This window comes from Haemaphysalis longicornis, unplaced genomic scaffold (genome assembly GCF_048455015.1).
Source record: "Haemaphysalis longicornis isolate Haplotype H1 unplaced genomic scaffold, Haemaphysalis longicornis Haplotype H1 scaffold_5, whole genome shotgun sequence".
Classification (NCBI taxonomy): Eukaryota; Metazoa; Arthropoda; class Arachnida; order Ixodida; family Ixodidae; genus Haemaphysalis; species Haemaphysalis longicornis.
The window spans coordinates 82,446,305-82,468,008 of record NW_027526385.1 but is presented as its reverse complement, the minus strand read 5'-3'; the positions used below and the strand labels follow the sequence as shown (position 1 = coordinate 82,468,008).

The following is a 21,704-nucleotide window of genomic DNA, read 5'->3' as shown; positions in this document are numbered from 1 at the left end:
AGAATGATGGTGAGCAGTTGTGGCTGGCCGGTGATGACGATCACCATCCTGGGATCAACCTGGCGTGAACTCCTTGATGCACCACCACTTCCTACTCACGAAGAACGATATCGCTCTATCGCTCCTCATACCGCTTCGCACGTAGCTGGGCAGCAGGACCTCAGGTTATTTCTCCCTCATGACGATGATCCTGATAAGGATCGCAAGGATCAAAACGGATTATTAGGCTAAAACGATCCTGCATGATAAGTGCACAGCCGCGCTGATTACGTTACTCCTCCCGTTTTGTTGTGAGAAGGGGATCGAGACGTCACTGTCTCTACACCTTCCCCGCCAAACAACCCATGGTAACATCCCCACTGCATTGAGCAGCAACTTTATGCAGAAAAATGAAACAACCTGACGTTGTTTATTTTTCAAGCGAAAGCTTTCTCAGTGAGACCGCTGGCGTTCTGTAAAGAAACTAATGCATTTCCCCATAGACCGGTTGGTCGACCGAAAAGCTCTGATAAGATATCTGGACACACATGGCGCGTGCGTGAAACCGGGCCTCCGTTGTTTCAAAACGGTTACATGAAAATTGCGAAGAGATAACGGTTATAGATAAGACAATACACGCATGGATCACGAAGAAGGAGCACACAATAGTATATCCTCACCTCATTAACCATGTTTCGGCATACGTTTAGATCCCTCGTAGATGCGTGTACTCGGTGAGCGAAACATCGTCGCATGCCAGGTTCGTTCTTAGTTTGCGATTTGAGTCTCTGAAGGTTTGACGATCGGTTGGACGCACTTTCAGCGAAAGTTCAGCGCATTTTTAGCTTTAGCGCTTCTCTCAACTTTCTTTAGGAAGGGGTGGTGATTCTTTGTCGCCTTATTATACAAGTGTGGGAACTTATCAGATCAGGCCAGCGATAACAATTGCTGCGCTGTAGAACAGGCACGGGTAATGTTTTGCGAAGGCCCGAATGAGAAACCTCGACTGTATTTGAAAGCGAGACCGATAGGCTGGTCTTCAATGTTCTTCTAATTATTACTGAAAGCTTCGTTCTCCCTGAACAGCTGATGCAGGTAGGAGTGTAGGATTTTATAGTAAAATCGCTTGATTTGAAGTCTCGCTTAATTCGGAATTTCTTACGTGTCCGAACCTCAATGCATGGAATGTAAATAATCACCGTTTTTAACGAAATGCCGCTTGTAACGAAGTCAGTTTCCTGTCCGGGAGACTTCATTAGAGAGTTATAGCAGACCGGAGAGTTAACCGGTCCAGGTACGGTGCCCGGTCGGCGACCGGCGCTTCTGCGCGTGCGCAGAGCCGGAAAATCTGGTTTTGAGCATGCGCAGATGTACCGAATCCCGTACCGGGACCGGTTCTCCGGTATGCTATAACTCTCTATTATAACGAGGGTTTACAATATTTTACAATAGTACAAAAACACTGTTCTCTAAAAAAAATGACTCAGCTTGAACTAATGGTGCAAAGCTGGAGAAACAGCTTAGCTGGGGGTGAACCTAGCTTCTTCCGGTTTTGCTAAGTTCCGCTAAGTTTTCTAGGCATTGCTAAGTTGCGTTAGGTTTTGCGATGTTCCTACCAGGCTAGGCTAAGTGTCAAGGGGAGAGTTTAAGTTTAGCCGGATTTACAAGGCCATTCGGGTCGGTCCCCCACACTAACAGCGGATCCCAGGGAGGAAGAAGCTGGGTCGATCCCAAGCTCCGTTGTTTCTCTAGCCTTTCACCACTAGTGGAGGCTTCACCATTGTTTTTGCGTTTTAGTAGCCCAGTAAGGACTATCACCTTTGAAATGGTATTGTAGAGTATACGCATGCGCCCCTTGCGCTCACACTCGAGCAGGCCCGAAAGCCGGCTTCACTGCTATAATACCTTATCTGAGATGGTGCACCCTTTACAGGCAGCGCAGTTTTTTCTTGTTGTTTTTTTTTTTTTTTTGCTCACGCCACCGGACCAAGCTCAAGCTCAAACAGCTTCGCTGTTAAAACGCCCGAAAAAAAATCAAAAACAAGCGATCCGTTCTCTTGTGATGGCAGAGTACCAGGGCTTCTAGACCGTGTCCTGCTGAGGAGCGCTTGCGTTCACGGATTTAGATACCGCGGTCACCGACTCAATAATCTTCCTGCGAACTCCGGGGAAGTTGTGTGCGAACATCGAACGGGAAGGAAACACTGGTCCGAAGAAAAATACGCCGTCCTCGGCGGAACATAGGAAGCGTGGGACGACCGACGTAGCAAGCATAAGCGACAACGTAGCGCCGACCCATCGTATGACCATACAGCGCCCTCGACGCCGAAGTCGTGACTGCACACTCCGCGGGAACATTATCTCTACCCCGAATACCCGGCGCATGATTTCGTCCGGTCGCCTCTTTGGATGAAGTTTTCCTTTCTGCGTTCTGATGTCCAGGCTCTCGCCGCTTTCCTGTTTTGAAATTCCCCCCGGTAGCTCCTTTATCATATTTTCCGGGGGGGGAAGGGGGGGGGGGGGAAGGGGAGGGTAATTTAGTATTTTTTTTTTAGCTGCCCGGTGCGAGTGTAAATAATATGTGACTGATGCGCTCAGTAACTCGTACGAAAATAGCTTATCTTGTTTATTCTTCACCACGTACCGCGGTCGTCGAGATTCGAAGGCGTTGCACCATTAACATAATGAGAACCCGCGTTAACAAAACTCTCGTTACAACGACGCTATTTTATTTGAATTATCGCTCCGTTCCATGTTATTTGCGGTCTTGATCTGTTTCATGTGCGTTTCGAAAACCGCCACTAATATAAACTTACTGCTGATAAGAAAATTCTTACTTCGTATCGGTGAATTTGTAATAACGAGTGTTTACAAAACAAGCCCGCAAACACACAAAAGTATCACCTCTGAGTGTTCTTTTTTCTTGCTTGCGTTCCGTACTCTGGCACTGACCACCTACCCCGTCTATTGTACTTTGGTTCTTCCGAGCTCTACTCGTTTAATTTCTTCTAATCTTGTTTTATCTCAATATGATATAGATGGCAGTTACTCTTGCATTGGTGTGCTATATCGTATCGCTGATTACTTTCGCTACTGTTTGTATCACGCAGTACGATGTATGTCACATACGTACGTACGGCAGGACATATCGTCGTCGTCGTCGTCGTCGTCGTCATAATAATAATCAATCAATCAATCAATCAATCAATCAATCAATCAACCTTTATTTTCGGTGCCCAGGAACAACCCTAGGGTCTTGGTACTGGTACACCATATACAAATCGTACATAAAAACAAACTAAAATCAAGACAACACAACACACAAAACCGTATGCATGAAAGAAACAATAAAGTAAAGATAGTTACAGTAATCTCAGAAAGCAAAACAGCAAAAAAAATAACAAGAAAAGAAAAGAAACAGGAGACCTAGCGTTGCAAGCCATGACACTCGGACAGCGAAATGTTCAAGGCACGTGAAAAACAGGAAATACTCACTGAACATGACAGAGAAAAGTTATACGCATAACACGAAGGTTTTATAACAAAATGTTCGGAAGTTTCAACTTTGAAAGAAGTTCAGCATTACAAGCACTGGCACTCAAACCTACAGAAATTCAAGCAACGCAAAACCAGGAAATGTGAAAAACAAACAAACAAGAACATAATTTGCCTAAAATAAATACAGCACATAAATTTGCAATGACTAAAGGCACTTAAGCTACAACAGTTTTCAAGTCTTTTGAGAACAAAGAAAAAGAGCTCTGAAATATATCAAGACGATCAGAATATTCATTATATGCACATTGTATTCTGCAGATGGACGAGCGTCTTCTACTTAAAGCATCTGTTCTAAAAGTTCGAAATGTTCGGAAAAGTTTTTTCGGCAAGTTGACATTGATAAGTGTAACCAAGTCGTCACACAAAATATCCCCATGAAGAAGTTTATAAAGAAAGATATCAGCTCGCATTCGTCGACACCGAAGGGAAGGAAGACTTTTCAGAAAAGGCACACTGCCGTTAGCGTCTTCTAGCACATGACGGAAGCGGTGCTTAAAGATAAAGAGGAACTTATTTTGAACTCTTTCGATACGGTCACTATTGGACTTGCAAGTTCCATTCCAAACAACAGAGCCGTATTCGAGAAGAGGTAGGCAGATAGCCGAATACAACTTTAAAAAAGGAAGAGGACCTTTAAACTCTCTAGAATACCTGCAAACAGCACCCAGACATCGAATAGAGCGACGGGTAATTTGTGTAACGTGGGAAGAGAAAGTCAGAGAAGTATCGAATAGTACTCCCAAGTCTCGAATTTCAGTCACCCTCGGCAATGCAGTGCTTGCAATTTTATAAGAGTATTGCAGCTGTTGAGTTTTTCTACTATAGGAGACAACTTTCGTTTTTGAGGGGTTCAAAATTAGGTCATTTTTGGTGCACCAACGATGGAATGACGCAATATCAGCCTGAAGATAATTACAGTCATGAATATTGCGCACTTCTCTAAAGATTTTCATATCATCAGCATACAACAAAAAAGAAGAATTTTGAATTACAGAAGCAACATCGTTAATGAAAATGGAGAAAAGAAGGGGACCCAGAACAGATCCCTGGGGTACACCACTGGTTGCTTTGTACCTAAATGAAGTTTGACCATTAACACTTACATAGCAATATCGCTGCTGGAGATAGCAACGTATAAGACCCACCAAAGAAGCGTGGACATCTAACAGAATGAGCTTGGCAAGCAATAACGAGTGGTTGACTACATCAAAGGCCTTGCTCATGTCACAGTAGACCACATCAAGCTGGCTTCTACCAACGATTGCTGGGACAGCCTGCTCCATGAAGCACGCGAGGTTTGTGGAAGTTGAACGACCACGCATAAAGCCATGTTGATTAGGAATGAGGACGTGTTTTAGTGAGAAAGACAACACCATATGAAGAGATAACTCGAATAGTTTAGAGGCAGAACAAAGGAGCGAGACTGGCCTATAGTTTATGGCGTCAGTTTTTGGGCCTGACTTGAATACAGGGAATACGCGAGAGATTTTCCATGAGCGAGGGAACGTGCCAGACCGGAGACAGTTATTAAACATTGAAGTGAACACTGGAACGAATATGTTTGCATACGTTTTTAGAATGGCGGCAGGAATACCATCTGGTCCACAAGAAAGCGAGGGCTTTAGCCGCTTGATACTGGTCCGCACGATGTTCTCATCCAGTTGGAAACAACCAGAGTTACCGCCCTGGTGACAAGGGGCGCTACTGTTATCACTGCCACCGCTAATTCCAAAAAAAGAAGAAAACTGACGAGCAAAGCAGTCGGCCACCTCCGCAACCTCATTGCCGTTGGAGTCTAGTAAACGAATAGATTCTTTAGTTTTACTAGATCTTGAATGAATGTACTTCCAGAAGGCTCCCGGTTGATGGGTTGCTTTAGCTTCTACTGACGCCAGGTACGAAGCATGATCACGCTTGTGCAATATTTTGCATAAGGCACGTAGGCGCCGAAACTCCTGAGCGAACTGGTTCGCACCAGAGCGCTTCATTTTTCTGTGCGCACGTTCTTTGAGTTTAAGGGCATCCCGCAATTCAGAAGAAAACCAGTGTGGGAATTTGAACTTCTTTGGTAAATATTGCGGGATGTATTTCTTCATACCCAAAAGTACAATCTCAGTAAAACGGTCAACTTGTTCATTGACATCAGGTTCGTCAATGACTGTCGACCAAGGGGCAGCAGAAAAGTAATCATACAGCCCAACGTAATCTCCCCGGGCGAAAGCGTAGCGACATTGCGTGTTGCAGGAACTTACGGAATGGTGGAGCATTGTGGGAAGGGAACAGGAAATAGAAAGAGGAGGATGAAATCTATCAGGTCTAACTAAAGGACAATCAGAGTGTGACACACTAACATCATGACACACTAACAGAGTATGACACACTAAATAATAATAATAATAATAATAATAATAATAATAATAATAATTGCCGTCGCCATAATCATCATCACCACCACAGAATCGCCACACCGTTACGTTCCAACATTAAATTGTGATCGCGAGACTGGCGCCGTCCTACATAAACGTCTCGTCTGTCTCGCCGCAGCATAACCTCTCGTGCACGAGCAGTTGGCAAACAGTATAGTCTGGTGTGCAAATATCGCGTTGCAGAGTGAAGACAGAAAAAGAAACTGGCATTTCGTTTCATTGTGGACACAAAGCCCGTACACGCGTCTCCAAACGTCAACATCATCCTTTACGATTTCCATTGTTCGCGGGTTTGCCCTGCAGGCAGCATTTCTTTCCTAAGCAAAAAAAAAAAAAAAACTAAGACAACAATATAGATGGAGAGGACTGTTCCTTTCCGCAGGTGTCCCCCACTCGCGCCAGCAATTTTGGAGACCACGAATGCGGAAGGAAAACCTTCGCTCAAGATCCCCCGAAAGCGCAGCGTAGGTTCTCCACTCTGTCAGCGAGTCAGCGGCTTATGTAAAGCGAGCAAGCGCGTACATTAGAAGATGCGAAACACGCCAATCAGCGCAGTGTATACACGTGGGCAACCCCAATTAGAGTTACTAATGCTACCTCTCTTGCTTTTCCCAAAGAGGACACGCTTCGACTCGTCGTTTATCTAAGTGCTGAATCGTCGTCGCCCCACACGCTTCCTCCACCAAACCTTATGACTTCCCGCTGTTTCTTCACAGCAGGAGGTCTGTTCTATTTTTTCTTTCCTCGAGAGCGTCTTCGGGGCATCCGTTGAACGCGAGACAATTGGCACACGACCAAGAAGGCAAGGAACTTAAAACAAGAGGACGGGGCTAATCAGTTTCCCGGATCGGAAGCAGCCGCAGCCGGCGCATTCGGCCCAGTTCACGCGCGGAGGACTTCCGAGGCATTGCCTCTAATCTCCACTTCCGTTTCTTGTTTCCCCTTCAGGGGGGGAACCACAGCGCACGTCGTCCTTAGACACTGCTTTTGTTTCCGCGCGGACCGAAGCGCTATACACTCCCGCCACCGCTACTGCCAACGCGCCGGGCTGTATTTACCTTAAACTGCAATTACGGTGCAGCATTGGTTACGTCTGAAATGTATCCCGCTAGTTCTGTCCTTTTTGTTTTGTTTTTTGTTTTGGCTTTTGGCGCGCTCGGCTCTGCGATGTTCACTCTACACAAGAATTTCCTCAGAGTAGAAATGGGAGGGAGAGAGGGGAGGAGAGGGATAGACAGAGCTCTACAGAAGTATTTCCTTTCAGTCGAAAGGAGAGAGAGAGATAAAGATAGATAGAGAGGGAGGGAGGGAGGGAGGGAGGGAGGGAGGGAGGGAGGGAGGGAGGGAGGGGGTAAGAAACAACAGGGGAGAAGGAACAATCAGCGTTTTACTTTTTTTTTTCCTGGACGGAGAGCACTTTGGAGGAGAGCTGAAACGTCGCTCGGGCCGCAGCAGAGACGAGGAAACGCGAAAATGAACGGTAAAAATATAAAAACTATAGCAGCAGATGCGTGCAACTCTACACGCGGATATATCTGCACGCGGAGGGGAGTTGCGAGCGTAAATATAAGCAGGTAGCTAAAAACAAAAGAGAAAAACGAAAATGCGGGGGGAAGGGGCGCGGGAGATACGAAACTAAACGCGACAGCCGGTCCGCCCCTCTCCCGATTTCCTCGTTCCAGAAATACTCGCTGGATAATCCGCCGTCGCTCCGGCGCGCGCCCGTGCGCCCTCTCATAGCCGAATCACGACGGCGGCACACATACATGTAAACACGTACGCCGGGAGTGTGCGAAACTGAGGCGCGTGGTCGGGCGGCTCACGGCTGGCTTGCGAAGAAACGCTTTTTTTTTTTTCTCACCTGTTATACGCCAATTGGTCGTGATTGCTTCCGGTGAAGGTAAAGTGCGTAAGTTTTGTGTACTGGCGCTCACAATTCGTAATATGCGAGCATTGCTCAAGTCACCTTCCCTGTATAGCAAATTTCCGTACCGTGCAACGCCTGTTAGATAAGGGGGAAGCCAGCTTGCAGCGTCACCTCTCGGAATCTGTTCTGTAATGCCAGTGGCCAAGTTTAATTAAAAAAAAAAATCGGGAAACGTCTCCACGGACACACAAGGGTGATTCTTTTAACTTTTTGAGAATGTCAAGGACGAGGTTCGTTGGACCGTTTGCTGATCTGCTGCTGAACTTTCTACTAAACTTACACGTTGCTCTCGTCGGGTGTCTTCCGCAGATTGATCTATACCGCTTCCTCCCGACGGTGCTGTTACGGCTAGAGAGCGTTTCGAACTATACTCTAACCTCTTCCTCCGTAGCGTACTTTCACGGTCTTTTCCGCACGCGGCTAGGGCCTGGTGCGTAGTCAGCCACTGCGATGTGCAATGAGGCTCTGAGCCCAAGCATCGACGTGAACAAAATTCTAAACGTTGAAAGATTCTTTGCCCTTTCTGGGAACCCTTTTCCGTCGCTGCTGTTTCCCGTTATCTGCTCGCGCTCCCCGGCTGGCGCTCGATTTCCTGTACGACCAATTTTCTGTACGCCCTTCTGTACTTCACAACGCGTTCCGCGAAGCACAAATCTAAGGCTTTCGCCTTTAAACGAGGCGTGTATAACCAGTCACGTGTCTGGGATAAGGTGGCTTGCGTAAGGCGTCCGGTTTTGTTCTTATCTAGGAAACTTAAACGATTCCATCGAGAGTGTGAATGTGCTTCGCTGTATGGCAAACAAGCGCCGCTGTTGAGCTGCAGTTTCAGGGGCTAAGCCCCTTGGGGGTTGTGGAACTAGTATAAAAAAAAATACTCATACAATATAGCTCTAAAGCGTTATGGGTATGTTTTCCAGTGTCATGGGCTAAATAAGGAGTGTAAATATGGAGGGAATAGGGGGCGTGTCAAGTTTTAAGTCGTGGAAAGGTTACAGAGTTGTGGGTTAATTTGGTGTTAGGGGTAGACGTCTAGAACTGCGCGTTTTTGATCGACTTAGAAACGCTATACAAAGCACGTGTACGATGTTGCACCGCGGTATTCGAAAGAACAAAATACGGCACACAGTCGAAATTTGCAGGGAATGTGGAGCGTGCCATGGGCGGTGTGCGGAAAAAAGTTTGAAACGGATCGGTAATTGCGATCTTTTAAAAATAATCACCGACGCAAGCAGTCGAAGCGTATGCGAACGCTTTACGCAGGACATGGATTTCCTGCCCGCGGTCGTGGAAGAAAATGATTCTACATCAAGCTTAAATTTGCAGCTAATGTTGGCTGTGTTTCGGGTGATTCACATGTAAAATCAAATTTGAAAGGGTTAATTAATTAGAGGCTCTTGTGAAGATTAGTAATACCGGTCTTGAAGTCGTCCTGCAAACGTTATACAAATGTTATACAGTTCAACCTCGTTATAACGAACACTGATATAGCGAAGTATCGGCTATAGCCAACCAAATACGGAATTTGATTGATTACGCTTTATTTCAGTGACACTAATTCTTTTTATAACGAAAGCGAAACCGCGAGAGTCGCGGAATATCGGCTGTAACGAAGAAATATTAGGTCGGCGCGAGGCTCAAAAGTGGAAAGCTAGCAAAAAAAGCAACATAAAAAGTTCAAAACAACAAAAGCATTTTTTTAAATCGTTTGAAAAAGTTGCCGAAATTTCGGTCGTCCGGCGCAACAGCGCATTTTACTGGTCCGAAATAAGAACGTTGGCCTGCTTTTTTTCAAACGAACTTTGTTCTGTTGTAATGTCATGTTCTCATGTTTCGGTTTATTTCATTTGAAATGCCACAAGGAGACAAGTAAGGATTACCTCGTTTAAGGTGGGTTCGAAGACTAAAATAATCCGTTTTTGTATCTAGGATTTTTGCGCAAGCCAGATTGCCGATTTATTAGAGCCGATTGTTACGTCTACTGTTACAACAAATATCCAATATAACGAACTAATTTGCTGCCCCGAGAATTCGTTATAGCGGGGTTCGACTGTACTAACATTGGAAGAACCAAATACTACAGTGAGATTATATTTGGAGGTTGTGGGGTGGATAATGAAGGTTTTATGAGCAAGGTTTTATTTTTTATGTTAACTGGGTACTTTTCGGATCCTTTTGGCGCTATATTAAGGGGTTATTCGAAGAGCATAAAATATTCCCCACCTCTTACAGAAATAAGTGCGACACAATTCAAATCTGTACTGAATATAGGGGATGTTATCACTGATTTACGAAGATTAATATGCGTGGTTTAATTACGGCCTGAGGTAAAAAATGCGTAATACACAGTCTTCTCAACGCATAAAGGTTTACGAAGCACGTAGAACTGCACGTGGCCCCATGTTTCAATTTGCAGTGTTTGGTGGCCGTTTCATGGGTTGTGCTTCGCACTTATATGTTCTTGGACCGTTTTGGGCTATTTGCAGTAACACAGCTCTTCCCCCGAAATAGGCTCAATATCCCGCAAGGCCGCACAAGTGTGCTACGATTGTTGTCATTACGTTTCTGAACTGCATCGCCCATCATGGATCAATATGGTTTGCGGCCTCAAGCTCTCGAAAGACAGCTCAATTTCCGGACCACCGAGTCCAATAAAAGCAGCTATCACATCGTTGCAATGGACCAGCGCTCTCGAAAGCGATAACAGAACACTCGCGGTCTGTGGTCAACCGCCCCTTCCACGCGGACCCATATCGCCCGCCGCTGTGCCGCTCCCAGCAATCAGGAACCTCGCACGGTCGCCGCCTCCGCTCTTCGATCACTGTCGTTTGCCCTGTTCGAAGCGCACGGCGATTCCGGGGTCTTCGTTTCTCTCTGGACGCACGCGAACCGGTATAGCCACCCGATACAGCTGTCGGAAGACTGACAGCCGTCCTGCGTAGCGCGCTTCGGGGGAGTCCTAATCACCGAAACCGCTAGCGCGGGCTGATCTATTCATAGATCAAACGCGCCCGAGCAAGCAAGCGCACGATGGTCTGTGTGTGTTCCGTTTTCTCTCTCTCTCCCTCTCTTTTGTATGCTTCCCGACTGTCGCGGCTGACAGATTCCTGCCCCGTTTCGAAACCGAAGCCAAAACCGTGATCCAATTGAAACGAGGCAGCGGTGATCGAGCATCAAGCGGCAGAAAGATTTGCACTCTCGCCGGTCTCTTTTAGGGTAGCCCCAAAGGCCGCACCCTCTCCCCGCTCGCATTCAAATGCGCGATTCCGCTCACAGAGGTGCCTCGCATCGGAGGATCCGCGTATTTATAGCGCATCGAAGTTGATACAAGTTAAGCTTAGAAATGAAGAAAAGGGTCGTTCGTTCCGAGCGCGCTATTGCGTGTTTCGATATTCAGAGACGGACATAGGGTCGACCACCCCCAGGGAGTTATTAAGGCAAAATATAGAGGAAGGATTCTCACACGAAGCGATGCGGGACGAGACTATAGGCGGGAGAAGGGTTGTGTGGACGCGCATTCTTTCGACGGAATAACAGCGAGTGCTGGAAGGGGGAGGGGTGGGTTTTGGTATGACTGCCGTTTTCACGGCTGCGAGCTTCGAGAAACAATGGGCCCTCTCGTCCGACGCGCTTCTCACGCGTCAGACAACGGGAAAACACAGAACGGTGAAGCTTGAAGCGAGGCGAGACGGGATAGACCCGACCCCCCCCCCGCCTGAAAGGCAACGTCGCCTGCGATTCTTTCTTCTTTCGCTCTCTCCCCATTACACGGTCGCCGGCGTGGAGTCGACTGAGCTGGAAGAACAAAGCGAGTCGAGTGATTAGAGTCTTTGCGGTTGGGGCGATTGTTTCTTGTACGCCTTTCTCAGACCCGCTCGTGTGATGGCCGCAACTTGCTGGCTGGCTTGTCAGCTGAGAGCTTTCTCGGCGAGATAGTACACCCGAGTCCCCCTCATGAAGTCTATATTTATTTGCGTTAATTTCGTTGTATGAGAACATGTATAGTACGTTGTCGTCTGCGAGGGGAATTGTGCGCTTCGCATGGCGGAAAAGTATCGTTACACTTGGAACCACTCGACGCGCATATTTAGGGCATTCTCCATGATCGGTGACGGCCGTGTGGTGTAGAGGGCTATATCCGGCGGGAGACTAGGGCTCAGAGGGCGGGTGAAGATGATGATGACAATGATGACTACGACGATGATATAGTTATGATGTGGCTTTCCCATTCGTATCGGGTGGGCTCAGGCTTTGTACCCTAGCCGTCACTAGGCATCGCCACGTAAGCCATCACTTCGATCGGTCTCCGTGTCGACCTAACCTTAAACTTTTGTTCTGTTAGCGTAGTGTCTTTGGCATTATGTAATTAAAAACGAGGTAATGGATCCGTTTCCAAACCGCGGAGGATGGAGTCCTGGTGGGGGCGTAGTATAAATAGTAATATTAACAAAAAGAAACCGTGCTCAGGACGTTCAGCGAGAGCAAAGAAACAAGTGTGGTTTCAACTAAATTACCTCTTTGTCATATAGGCGAAAGAAATTGCACTGTCGCGAGGTCGGCGAGTTAGCGTGTTTATCTACTACACCGAAATCTCATTAGGCGGAAATTGGTTCTACGAATGGTCGCGCAAACAAAATATCCTGAGAGTTGGTTATTTTATTAGGATTCCCCAACGCAAGACACTTGTGTTGAAGCGGAACTCCTTACAAACGAACATATATTGTTAGTCATTTTATGTTCCATCCAATGAAATTCCATAATTTGTTTTTTTATGGGCGAGCCAGAGTGGTGCTACGGATGCAACCTGTGTTTACTTGTTTCTGGTTTATTTTTATTTGTTTGTTGGCGAGTGCCCAGCGTCCCTGCCTAACCCAACCCCATACTAACTTTTCTCCAACAAAAATGTATGCGCACATTCTTTCACTTTCTAGCGTTTGTTCGTTTTACATCCGTAGCTGTAAGGTCTACACCCTGCGCAAGAATGGTCGTCCTACGCAAAAACAAATCGCGCACGGCAGTCTCCCACTTGCTAACTTATGCACCAAAACAAAATCCCAACTGATTTTGATGTTGTTTGTCCCTAGAGAGGGCGCTCACAGATAATCTACCAGTAGCTATCGCGTGATGCGTGCCACTCACAAGTGCTTTAGCGCAGTTAGGCCTCGTTACCAACTTTGGGATCCATGCCAGTAGTCACGGGACATCTTTAGCCGTGCTCGTCGTGGACTCCCAGCCTATACGTATACAGGGTTGCGTGTGTTGTTCGCGCACTCAGTGCTGCGACCGTCGCTTAAATCTACGAGCGGCCAAACGCGTGTTTGGTAAAGAGCAAGCGGCCTTCTCAGCACCATCCTCTACCAGCTGTAAAGCGTGGCGACCACGTCCAGAAACGTTGAAGTGTCCCAAAACACGAAACCCGATTCGGTCAATTTATCCCGGTGTGTGCAACCTTCTAGTGCAGTCAATGAAGCTAACGTATCCTCGGTATTCAATGGCGTGGAATGCATGCATGCAACAAAGTGTGCGCCGCCATATCTGTGGCCAAGCATCTGTTGCTAGGCGACGTTGTGCGCACGGCCCGCAGATCAGGCTCCCCTCTTCTCCTCCATGCAACCGTGTCAGTGGAGGAGAAGCCAAGCCAAGGGTGTGACACGTCGTCGCTCTTCGCTCCTTCGGTTTTGGTGATTTTACGTGCATCAGCCTTGGAACTGCTGCCCAACTTGCTGTGATCCTCTCCAAAGACCCCTGGCCCCTCACCGACCCGTCAGTGACGACGCCCGAGGCGCTGATGCGGCCCTCGGGCCAGCGTTGCCCCATCGTCGCCGAGTAGGCCTAGCGTCCGCCGGCACCGCCGGCCCCAGAGCTAGGCGCGCCGCGGTTGCTATGGCAACACCAGGGCTACGCTCACTCTGCATGGACGCGACGCTGCAGCGCGACAGCATGGAGACTGAAACTACCGCCGTTCGACATCTTGCTGCGCCGGATCCGATGGAGGAACAACCAACTACCGTAACGGGTAATGGTGGTCCGAGTGGCTCTAAGAGGCGAGCATGTGAGCAACCATTGGGAGTGCCTGCTACGTCGACTCAGGACACATTTGTGCGCAAACGTGACAGTGCATCTGCAGTGCCTGCGGTGGCGCCCGGGGTATCGCCGCTGTACAAAGTGGCGATTAAACCACGGGAGTGCTTCAACGTGACGACTCTGCCCAACAGGGTCCTTCAAGCCACCCTGGACTCCTGCCTCCAAACCAACGGGTTCCAAGGTTTCGCCATTCACCGTCCCACCAACACCATCTCCGTGTGGGTGCGTTCGCTAGCAGATGTTGACCGTCTTTGCGGCCTGAAAGAGATCCCCCTGCCCGCCGGTACTGCAGTGGGGGTTCAAGCGTACCTGATTTCGGGCTCCGACCTTCGCAGGTATGTCGTCTTCGGCGTCGACCCCGACGAGTCACCGGAAACCCTTGCGGCTACGCTCACATGTACGTCCCACAAGATCTTGCAAGCCCGATACATGGGTCGCGGCCGAACATGCCTAGTCACCCTTCAGGGCCCGGTTTCTGCCCCAGCTCGCATCACATATTATGGTGGTATCCTGCGATTCCGCCCGTACAAGTCAGGCGTGGTCTATTGCTACCGGTGTTTTCGGCCCGGCCATATGCGTTCCTCATGCCCTCAGCCTGAACAAGAAACGGAAAACTCGCAAGAAGCTGTTAAATATAAATGTGGCATATGCAAAAAGGACGACCACGATGTTACGTCCAAGGAATGCCCCGTTAAGCGCAAGGCTAATGAAGCTGCTCGTCGCCAGAATACTCGCCACCGCAAATCGAGACAGCAAGACGCGTCCGATGGTGGGGTTGCGACGTCTAACCGATACGCGGTTTTGACACCCACCGATGAGGAGACGTTCCCTCCGTTAAGCCTGGAGACTGAGCCCGAGGACACCCTTACGTATAAGGAAGCACTCAAGCGGGGCAAGACACGCCGGAATCGAAAGGAAGACCTGCATGAGCCAGCAATGCAAGCTTCTGGGGAGCTGGCAGAAGTCGAAAAGCGTCTCAGTACGCTTCAGGAGGAAGTACGACGTCTTCGCCAGCGGAGAACTTTGCTCACCCGCTTGTCTGAACGGTCAGCGACCGCTGATAATCGCTCTTTTGCTGCTGCAACGCCTGCCTCACTTGCGCCACCGCCATCTGCCAAGCTATCTCCGATGGAACTCCTCAATTTCGTGGCGCAGCAACTGCAACATCTGTCATCGGTTTTGCTGGCACACCTTCCGTTGATGCAATGATTCCGAGGGACTACAAGTTTGTGCTGCAGTGGAACTGCAGAGGACTGGCAAGCAAGGTGGGGGAGCTTCGCTACCGTATACTTATCGGAAGACTCCCTGCCTGGGCCTTGCTCCTACAAGAAACTAATTCCCTTCCTAATTTGCCTGGATTGAACGCCTATGCTTCACCGAGTATTTTGGATCGTCGGTGCAGTGCTGTGTCTGACCCACCCGGAAAAGCCGCAGTCTATGTCGCCAACTGTTACCCGCAGACTCAGGTTAACCTAGAACCGTGGTGCAATGACTGGCAGGAAGTAGTGGCCGTGTTAGTGAGCCTTCCTCAAACAAAGGTAATACTAGTGTCCTGCTACGTGCGCCCGCACAGCGGGAGTTCTCCAGCGTTGCGACTAGGGTGGATTCAGCATCTCCTCCGCGCGCACCCAGGGTGCACTGTGCTGGTCGGCGGAGATTTCAATGCACCGCATCCCACATGGGGATATCCGTACTCTAGTGCCCGAGGAACGATAGTGTTGGACGCGTTCACGGATGCGCATTTCGCTCTCCTCAATCCTGTGGACACCCCAACCCGTCGACAGGAGCATCCGCGGAGCCCTCCATACTCCCCCGACCTTTCGTGGTGGCTTGGAGCGCGGACAGTGTCTTGGGACCGGGAACCGGACTGCTGGGGAAGTGACCACTATCCCATTCGCCTCGGTTTAGCTCCGGATATAAAGCGCTCAAACAGACGCCAGTGCTTTGTCACAGACTGGGACTTGTTTCGGAAGGGCCTGAACACGTCCGTCTGTGAAGAAACCTCGGATCCGCTGCGTGTGCTATGTAGTGCCCTTCGGGATGCCACGCGCACATCCTGGGTAGAGGAGAACAAGCCTGCACCAGACCTCCATCTTCTAAACCTGTGGGCAGCTCGACGCAGAGCAGAACTGGCGGCCAATAAACAGCCCACAAATCCGGAATTACGGAATTCGTTGCACCGCCTCACTGCAGCCGCGCGCCGTCATGAAAAGTCGCTATCCCGTCAACGGTGGTTGGACTGGTGTGCCTCACTAGGCCCATCTTCTACCAGCGCGTCTGTATGGCGCACTTTTCGTAGTATGGAGCGTGGTGGCCGCCCCCAAGACCCGGCAGCCACGGCCTGCCTTGCCTCTGGACTCACTCCGAGCCAATTTGCTCCAGATGTGGCCAAGCAGTTCTTCCCGAAGTACGACCAAGCTCCACCAGCATTTGTCAGCCTACCTACTCTTCCACCGGAGGCTGGGTCGCTCCCAAGCCAGGAAGATCTTGACGGGATACAGGCTCCATTTACCATGGCGGAGTTCCTTGCAGCTATTGATAAGGCTAAACTGCGCACAGCGCCGGGCCCAGATGGTGTAACATATGAAGTGTTTAAGAACATGGACGGTCTCGGTCTGCAGTGGTTACTGGACTGGCTCAACAGTGTCTGGGCGTCCAGCGACATTCCACTTACCTTGAAACATGCCGAAGTGGTACCTATCCCGAAACCTGGGAAGCCCCCAGACCAGTTGGGTAACCTCCGTCCTATCGCACTGACATCCACCCTGTGCAAGCTACTGGAACGGATGCTCGCCACGCGCCTTTCCTGGTGGCTGGAACGATACGGGTGGTATCACCCAGCTCAGATTGGGTTTCGTCCTCACCTGGGAACAGAAGATGGCCTGGACCATATGTCATCTATGGTGCTTTTAGGTGGCAGGTCACGTAAGATCCGTACGATCTTGGCTATGGACGTTGAAAAGGCGTATGACAACGTGAGCCACTCAGCTATAATCAGTGTTCTGCAGAGACTCCACCTTCCACCAGCAGTATGCCATTTTGTCAAGTCCTTCCTTCACAACCGCTCGTTCTCTATCCGCATAGGCAAGGAACGCGTGGGACACTTTGTTTCGGAGCGAGGCGTGCCTCAGGGCTCCGTATTGTCTCCTGTGCTGTTCAACGTGGCCCTATTACCCTTGGCGTGGCAGCTGGATAGCATACCGGACACGTTTTTTCTCGTCTATGCGGACGATATCACTGTGTGGTCGGTGCACGACATGTTGTCTCGTCAAGAAGCAGGTCTACAGGCTGCCGTGGACATTACGTCACAGTGGTGTTCGCTTATTGGCCTGAAGCTGTCTCCGCAAAAAACCACTTACATGTCTGTCACAAATCGTAGTGGTCGAGAACGGCTGTTGCAGACACCGATATCCCTGTTCTTGAATGGTGAACCCCTTGCCGCCACTGATCATATGCGTATACTGGGACTGGAAATCAGTGCAACTGGGTCGGCATCCTCATGGGTCCGCTGCACCCGACAAAAGGCCACCAGCATGTTACACTTGTTCCGCCGAATCGGCCAGAAGTCAGGGGGTGCCTGCTCTCGAGTCATGCGTACGCTAGTGCGTGCTATCTTCCAGCCTCGACTAGTTTACCAAGCCCAGTTCCAACACCTCACCTTGCGCGACTGGGATCGCTTAGAAACTGCAAATAGAGAAGCAATGCGAGTTATCACCGGACTCCCTCGCATGACCTCTATACCCACACTTCAAGCCGAAGCGCAACTGAACACGCTGGATGAAATCGTACATCAGCGTCGATCGGCTCGTCGTTTAAAAATTCAATCGATTCCCGCCGCGGCAGCACTTGCACACTACTACGATCGTGCTTCGCCTCTGCTACCTCGCTTAGCGGAGCCCCCTCCATGGCAGCGACCTCAAGCTACGGACAACCGGCCTCTAGGGTGCATAAAAAGCATTCACCCCCAAGAGAAGCAGGCCAACCCACCGCTTCCTTTTGACTCGCCAGAGGGCCTTCAAGCGCATGTGGACGCAGGGGTAGCCGACGGCATCCTCCACACAAGCCTTGTCTGCCCCACTATGCCATCCATCAACCAGACATGCTCGTATTTCACAGAGGCGCCACTTCCTTCTCTGTTGGCGGAGCTGGTTGCCATTCGAGATGGCCTGTGTGCTTTAGCTTCTGAGCTCGGCGCTGCCCCACCACCGCGCTTGGTGTTATACACCGATTCCACTCAGGCTGCTCGAGAGCTCCGGCGCGTCAACAGTACACTGGGCATTACATGCGAGGTGCACCAGATACTCCAATCATTCCCGTGCCCTGTTCGCGTCCTCTGGACCCGCCGGAGCACGACCACGCACGCCCTCGCCGACTCAGCCGCTCACCCGCAGCAAGTGGTGTACCCACTCCCGTTTCTACAGCTCTCACTGGAAGACACCCTACTCATCAAGAAAGATATTCTTCGGCGCTCCACGCGTGCCCTTCTCCCTCCGCGTGGGTCTGACCTTCCTGGCGGCTTAACCCGTCGTGAAGAGGTCGTGCTTCGAAGAATCCGCCTGGGCGTCGCACTGACGCCTGCTGTGCGAGCAACGTGGACTTCTAGTCTTGCAGATCCTTCCCCGACCTGCCCCTACTGCCCTGCCCCTGTTGCTGAAGCGACATTGGAACATTTGCTAGGGACGTGTCCAGGGCTTCAATCAACCCGAGCTCGACACATGGGGCCCACAGGACATCGCCCAGGGCGACCTCCAGATATTCATCGGTGGGCGCACGGCCCACTTTACAAGAAACTGTTGGAATTTATTTCCGAAACTGGACTCTATACTTTCCTGTAGTGCGCCCGCCTCACACTGTGTGTCTTTCTTTCTTTCCTTTTTTTTTTTTGCTTTCCTTTTTTGTCGTTCCCCTGTCCTGTTTTGTCTATTGTTTTCCTGTTATCTATGCCCTGTGGCAAAATGGCGCAATAAAAAAAAAAACCGTGTCAGTGCGCCGTCACTCGTTACGTCGGGCTCCGCGGGATGGCGGCACTTGTCCGTGCTAAGCACGACTGTGAAACACATGACTGTGCTTTCTCGTTACGAACTCTTCGCCGAACACAAAGAATTGCGTAGAGTTCACTGTGAGTGCGAATAATAACATCTCTGTTGGCGCCACAGTTTAGAATCGGATTGGAACGGAGCAGATGACGCACGCCGGTGTCTTTTTTTCTTCGGGGTGCGGCCGCAGTGGCCCAGGCTGCACCGTGCCCGTGGCGCATCGGCCATGTCTGTGGCCGTTTCCAGTGTTTCCAAGCGAATAAATTGACCGCCAAACTTTTCAACGAATACCGTCTATACCAACACCCACCACGCCCATTTGGTGCAAGGCCATGGGGTCTCCGGGCGCGTGGCGTCGAGTACAGTAAACCCTCGCTATTTAGAAGTCCTCGACTTCGCTATAACCGATACTTCTTTGAAAAGCGGGGATGATCTGCTCTCCCTGATATGTAGTTGGCATCGCGGAAAACATCGAATAAAGCGATTTCGTTGTTACGGGGGCTTTCTGTACTTAAGTTTTGCCAGGTCACAAAGCATTAATATTGTGACTACGGATCGATAAAATAACTTACTGCTATCGCCACCGCCCACCGTACGTGCAGTAGGGCTTGCACTTTCTTTCGATGCTCCTTTCTTAGAACTAGTTATTACCTACTTGCCTGGCTTTCTGCGCAAATACCAGGACTTGCGATAACAATCGCAGTTCTGTGATGCCCGAATGAGGACCATTCTACAACACACAATTATTTTCCGTTCGTTGTTGTCATTCTGTTGTATAGAACGGATGTTTCAATAAAGGGACCCTGCAACACTTCTTTAAACTTTTTTTGAAATCTTAAATGCCTGCAGAACGTAGTCACCCAACACACCCCGTACTTAGAATAGGAGTTCACAAAGCACCTCAGCCAAACATCACTGCTCTATGCCCATCAGATAACTTGTGCATTCGCTCAAAATATTTTTCTCTCTTTCTCGGTCTTGACGTTCTTCGATGGCTTGAATTACGTCAGTGAGGCCATGTAGCGGCTGCTGACCGGTTTTCCTTCAGTTGCAGCAATGAACGCTTTTCGGCAGCAACTTTAAAACTAAAGCCACGAAAACAAAACAGAAATGGAAGGCGTATCTGGTGCGACGAGCAAATCACGCAGTGCCGCTCCGTGCTGACGATAACTGCAGCTTTCGCAGTGGTTCTAGACGCGAAGGAAAGAGTGAATAGTGTGGGACTCAACCCAGGCCGACGTCCCGACTACAGACGCTGGCTCTTTGGGCCGTATCACCGGAGCCTTTTAGACTTTCTTAGTGAAAACTTCCTGTTTATGTACATTTAAACACACTCGCCTCCACCGTTTTATGCTGCAGAGCAAACTTTCGCAATAAAAAAAAACTCTTATCGGAAGGTGTTGCAGGGTCCCTTTAATGACGAGTTACTTTAGTGGGTACTCGGCGATTGCAACGCCCGACGTATTCACGCTCCTGTTTGTCTTTTCGCAGGGGTCGTCGCATGGGCCGTCAGCGCTGAAACAGTCATGGCCTCCGCCATGGAGAAGACCGAGTCCCCCATTCGCATTCAGGTGAGCAAAGTGAGTAACGTTTTCTGCTTACGTCACGGAATTCGTTCGTTGCTGCTAGCCTCGTGCACAGTCATGGGCAAATGAAACGCGACCACGAGAATATGAATCAGAACACACAAATAGCGCGCTTTCTTTCCATGCAAGTGAAATTGACGCGGGGTTCAATTACAGCAATAAAGTTGAAAAATGCGGCTGCCCAACTATATAAAAAGCGTGCCATATTTAATTATTTGTTCATTTTCATACCCTAATGACCCGGGAGGGCATTTCATAGGGGGGATTAGGAAGATATTCAACCAGTGCGCTGATGATGATGATGGCTTGGTGGCTGCCCCTTTGCATCGGGGGGACACTCCTGAGGGCATATAATCCCCCGGCGCCCCAGCCTCAAGAGTTTTGTTCGTCGCCTCCTTTCCTCATGCTAACGGGCGCAACGGGCTCGTCTTCTCCATTCCTCCAGTCGGCGCCTCGTAGTGCTGACCGGATTCGGCACCACGTCACCAGTCACGAGCCCCGGTGGCGCTGCACTCGCATCCGTGGTGTCACCCGTGCCCAGTGTGTCCCCTGGCGGCGGAGGTTGCCAGACATCATTGTTGCCAGACATCATTTTCTAAAGCTTAAAATGTAAAAGCGCAGGGAAACTACACACAACAGAAGTAATAAGGGAAAAAGGCGTGCATATAAACTTTGCACAAGAGCAGGTACATTAACAACAATACAGCATGCTCCAGGTAACAAAGTGTAGGCGCAAATAACACACACACAAAACAATCAAATAATTAACACCAGCAACACCACCGTATAACTAAATTAGTCATTTGGAATTTATTAGAACACTTTTAATGCTTTAAGAAAAGATGATGACTCTGTTATATTTGCAATATTATCTGGCAAGGAATTCCATTCAGTTATCGACAGGGCTAAAAGCGAGTTTGGACCTCCACGAACGGAACTTGTAATTTTTGCCTGTTGTGGTTCATATTTGCGTGTTCGTATTTCATTTCTCCATGACTTTACATATAGTGTGCTTTGTTAACGCAGCGTCCTGTACTATCAATGCGTCATGGTGCGGCCTCGCAGCGCCTCACGGTATTTCCAAAGCTGACATCTGTTTACAGTTGTTGTA

The 21,704-nt window shown here is 49.4% G+C and overlaps 1 protein-coding gene across 1 annotated transcript in view; it reads left to right on the top strand.

Moving 5' to 3' along the window:
- Nucleotides 1-21,704, top strand: part of LOC144139794 (uncharacterized) — a 73,996-nt gene that overhangs the window by 35,609 nt on the left and 16,683 nt on the right. The window contains exon 3 of the mRNA XM_077672050.1: nucleotides 20,499-20,587. Coding sequence (XP_077528176.1) covers nucleotides 20,499-20,587 — 89 coding nt within the window. The remainder of the gene's footprint in view (nucleotides 1-20,498; nucleotides 20,588-21,704) is intronic.